Source organism: Peromyscus eremicus, chromosome 7 (genome assembly GCF_949786415.1).
Source record: "Peromyscus eremicus chromosome 7, PerEre_H2_v1, whole genome shotgun sequence".
NCBI lineage: Eukaryota > Metazoa > Chordata > Mammalia > Rodentia > Cricetidae > Peromyscus > Peromyscus eremicus.
In genome coordinates, this window is record NC_081422.1 from 51,937,954 (window position 1) to 51,941,756 (window position 3,803).

General features: G+C 55.6%; 1 protein-coding gene across 1 annotated transcript; it reads left to right on the forward strand.

The window, feature by feature from the left end:
• Positions 1–670: 670 nt before the first annotated feature.
• On the forward strand, positions 671–1,738 carry Rpp25 (ribonuclease P and MRP subunit p25). The gene has a single exon (XM_059267973.1). It carries the CDS (start codon positions 872–874, stop codon positions 1,469–1,471), a length of 600 nt encoding a protein of 199 aa, XP_059123956.1. The 5' UTR covers positions 671–871; the 3' UTR covers positions 1,472–1,738.
• Positions 1,739–3,803: the final 2,065 nt, after the last annotated feature.

Sequence of the window (3,803 nt, forward strand, 5' to 3'; positions counted from 1 at the left end):
TCCCTATCCTCTTTAGGCTGGCCCAGCGCATTATTTCCTGCATTTCAGAGGTGTGAGGGTACCGGCAGCCTGGAGGTCTGGTCAAGAGGGCGGAGGCTAAAACCTTAGTCTCTCTAAGCAGCTACGAAAGGACTATGCCGCGACGTAGCGGTCCGAGCCAAGGGAAGGCTCAGCGTGCAGCGGCAGCCAACGCCTCCCACACCCTGCTGACCATGCACTGGCTGTCCTTGAGGCAAAAATACGAGGGAGAGAAGGGGGGGTTCTCTAGAGGGTTGGAGGAGCGAGGCCCCAGGAAGTGGTTTGGAAATCTCTTACCTAGGAGGGGTCTAGGGATGCTCTTGAACTGGAATCCCCCCTTCCCGCCCACTCCCTCCCCCGCAAGGCTCGGGGACCAGGTTTGGATCGGCGTTTGCACCTCAAGCATAGTTTTTATTTAGGTTGCTCCTGTGTGAGGGCTGGTTCAGGGAGGACTGATGGTGACTTTGGAGAACTTCGCTTCCCAAATCACCCCTGGCGCTATGACCCCAGCCTCTGAGCACCAGCGCTTGATCCCGAAGGCTGGCGGGGCTGCGACTCGGACAAGTCACGCAGAGTTGGGGCGGGGCTTGGGCGAAGGGGCCGGGCCTCTCCGACTCGCAGGCGGAGCGTCTGCTAAAGGCGCGGAGCACAAGGCGCCGAGGGCGCAGAGTAAGAGCAGCAGCACCCGGTAGAAGTCGGGGCTGAAGACTGCGTGTTCCTAGCCCACCCTCAGCTTCCACTCGGTGCGGCATCCCAACCCCTGCCGGCCGTCGCCCGGCGCGATCCGCGGCCATGCAGCCCCGGGCTTAAGGCGGCCCCATGGCAAAACCTGCGATCCCGGCGACGACGGCGCATGGAGAACTTCCGTAAGGTGCGCTCGGAGGAGGCGCCGGCGGGGGACGGTGATGAGGGTGGCAGCCTAAGCTCTGGCCCTTTCGCAGATCTGGCGCCCGGTGCTGTACACATGCGGGTCAAGGAGGGCAGCAAGATCCGCAACCTGCTGGCCTTCGCCACCGCCAGCATGGCGCAGCCAGCCACGCGCGCCATCGTCTTCAGCGGCTGCGGCCGGGCCACCACCAAAACCGTCACGTGCGCCGAGATCCTCAAGCGCCGCCTGGCGGGCTTACACCAGGTCACGCGGCTGCGCTACCGGAGCGTGCGCGAGGTGTGGCAGAGCCTCCCGCCTGGGCCCACGCGGGGTCAGACGCCTGAGGATCCGGCCGCCAGTCTCAGTGTACTTAAGAATGTACCGAGCCTGGCCATCCTACTTTCAAAGGACGCACTGGATCCACTACAACTTGGCTACCAGCCTCCGAACCTCAATCCTGGTCCTTCATCCCCTCCTACGGTGTCGACGTCCAAGAGGAGCCTGGGGGAATCTGCTGCTGGAGAAAGCACAGCTAAGCGGTCTCAGCCTGAGCCAGGGGCTGAGAATGAGGACCCGACTGCCTGAGAACTCCCTGCTCTGGGCCACCTAGACCGGCTGGATCTTATATCCTCAACACTCCTACATCCACGTGCACCTTTCATACCTGGGTTTCAAGGGACCCATGTTCCTGGAAGATTGACAGCACAGATCCCAAGGCGACTTGAAAGGGAGCTCAGGAATGACAAGAGGATCCCCTGAAGTCCAAGGAAACTTTGTGGGACGTGTTGCCAGAAGCCACAGAACCCCACCTCCACCTTTTGTAGGCCATACTGGGATTTTTTTTTTTTTTTTTTTTTTTTTTAGGGAAGCATGGCGATTAGTGAGACTCTTGAGACTTCTTGGGGACCCAGACTTTAAAAGCACCCAGTAATGCATGAAGACTGACAGTTGAGGATCTTGAAATCATCCTTGCTGTTGACTGAGGGCAGGAGCTGTGAAGCAGATTCCTTGAGGGTGGCCAAGTTGAAAATATCGGGACCCTATTCTGCCCACCTACCCCCTGGCAATTCTCTTTAGCTCTTCTTCCTCTTAGCATCCCCCCTTTTGCATGGCGGCGGAGAGGGGACCCAGGACAGAACTTCCCATGCCTCCTCCCCTGAGTCCTACTGCTGGAGTCCTGCTTCCAATAAAACAAACGTGAAAATAGCTCCCCAGTATTTTTTTTTTTCTTTACCCACCCGCCTGTGCAGAGACCACTTTGGCATGCCTGCCTTCAGCCTTATTAGCCTTTGGAGTCTTCAAGGTCAGACACAGAGACAGGGAATCGTCAAAACGTGGCAAGAGGGACCTGTGGTGGCGAGGGTGGGGGTCTGCGTCCCTGTTGCATCCCCACAAAGGGAAAGGAAGCAGCGTTGCTGCTTTTCTGGGAGGGGAAGGAGGGAGAGAGAGCATTGATGAGCTGGAGGAGGCAGCCTGCCAAGGCTGGCAGACCATGTTAAGGTTCTAACCTTGCACCCTCCTTCTGGTAGACTTCCTTACCCAGAAGGCAGGCACAAAGCCCCATGAGTAGGAGCTCCCCTTCACTGCCCTCTCCCTGCAAAAGGACAGCACACCCTTGGGAGAGGGGGAGGAGAGAGACAGCACAAATCCACTGCTAGAAATTACTATTCAGCAGAGAAGCCTGGGCTGTGAATCACTGCAGGCTCCCTGATAAGCTGCTGCCTCCAGCCCTGCACAGCTGTGTGTTGAGAGATAACGGCCTCAGATGCCTCTCCGCCCAAGTCCAAGCGGGTGGGGGTGGGAGGATGCTGTGTGCTGGAAGTCGGGGAGCTGTGCAGCCTACAGCTCAGGCTCTTCCGAGCAGATGCCACCCCATGGAACTCAGCCCCTCTGGAAAGGAGATGGGAAAGAATACATTTGTAAGTCACTTTGCTTGCAGAACCTTGAAATAAATCCTGCTGGTGAGGAGGTTGGTTTCTGCAGCTGATGGAGGGGCTCCTCGGGGAGGCCTCTGCTCTTCTTCCAAAATCTCTGCTGATGCTTTGGATCACCAAGTCCTGTCATCCAGGCTGTCAATCACTGCCCTCCACCCTCCCCCTGACTTACTCATTTTTAGAGAATGCATTGCTATGTAGTACAGGCTGGCCAGGAACTGATCCTCCTGCCCCAGCCTCTCAAGTGCTGGGATTACAGATGCGCATCTTGTCCAGCTCAATTTCTTGTTCTTGAGGAATCTCTGGGAAGAGCCGAGGGATTTAGATGTGTTTGTTGGCCCCTCTCAGAGTTGGAGCAAGAGATATGGAAAGAATGAAAACTGGGCTGGGGATATAACTCAGTTGGTAGAGTATTTGCCTAGGGTGTATAAAGTCTCGTTTTCGGCTCTCAGCACCACATAAACTTGCCATGGTGGCAAATGCCTGTAATATTAGAGGTGGAGGCAGGAGTATCAAAAGTTCAAGATCGGCTGGGCAGTGGTGGCGCACGCCTTTAATCCCAGAACTCAAGAGGCAGAGCCAAGCAGATCTCTGTGAGTTCAAGGCCAGCCTGGGCTACAGAGTGAGTTCCAGGAAAGGCACCAAAACTACACAGAGAAACCCTGTCTCGGAAAAAAAAAAAAAAAAAAAAAGTTCAAGATCATCCTTGGCTACACATAGTGTTTGAGGCCAGCCTGGACAAAGTGTCTCAGAAAACAATAAATTATCCAGGAAACAGAGGTACCTTGGACTACTAGGCTTCCAAAGCTGAAGAAAAAGATAAGATTTAGAAGTCTATGAGAGACTTGTCTAGATACTACCCTGATTCCAGGACTACGCAAGCAGAGCCTGCTAGGCTTGTCAGGAAGGTAAGCCTATGGAGGGTCTTTGGATGGGACAGCTGCGTTTCCTCTTTCCAGCCTAGAATCACATCCTGGGATGGG

Bases quoted from the DNA above. Each gene is read 5' to 3' on its own strand.
- Rpp25 (XM_059267973.1), top strand. From the start codon at position 872: ATGGAGAACTTCCGTAAGGTGCGCTCGGAGGAGGCGCCGGCGGGGGAC.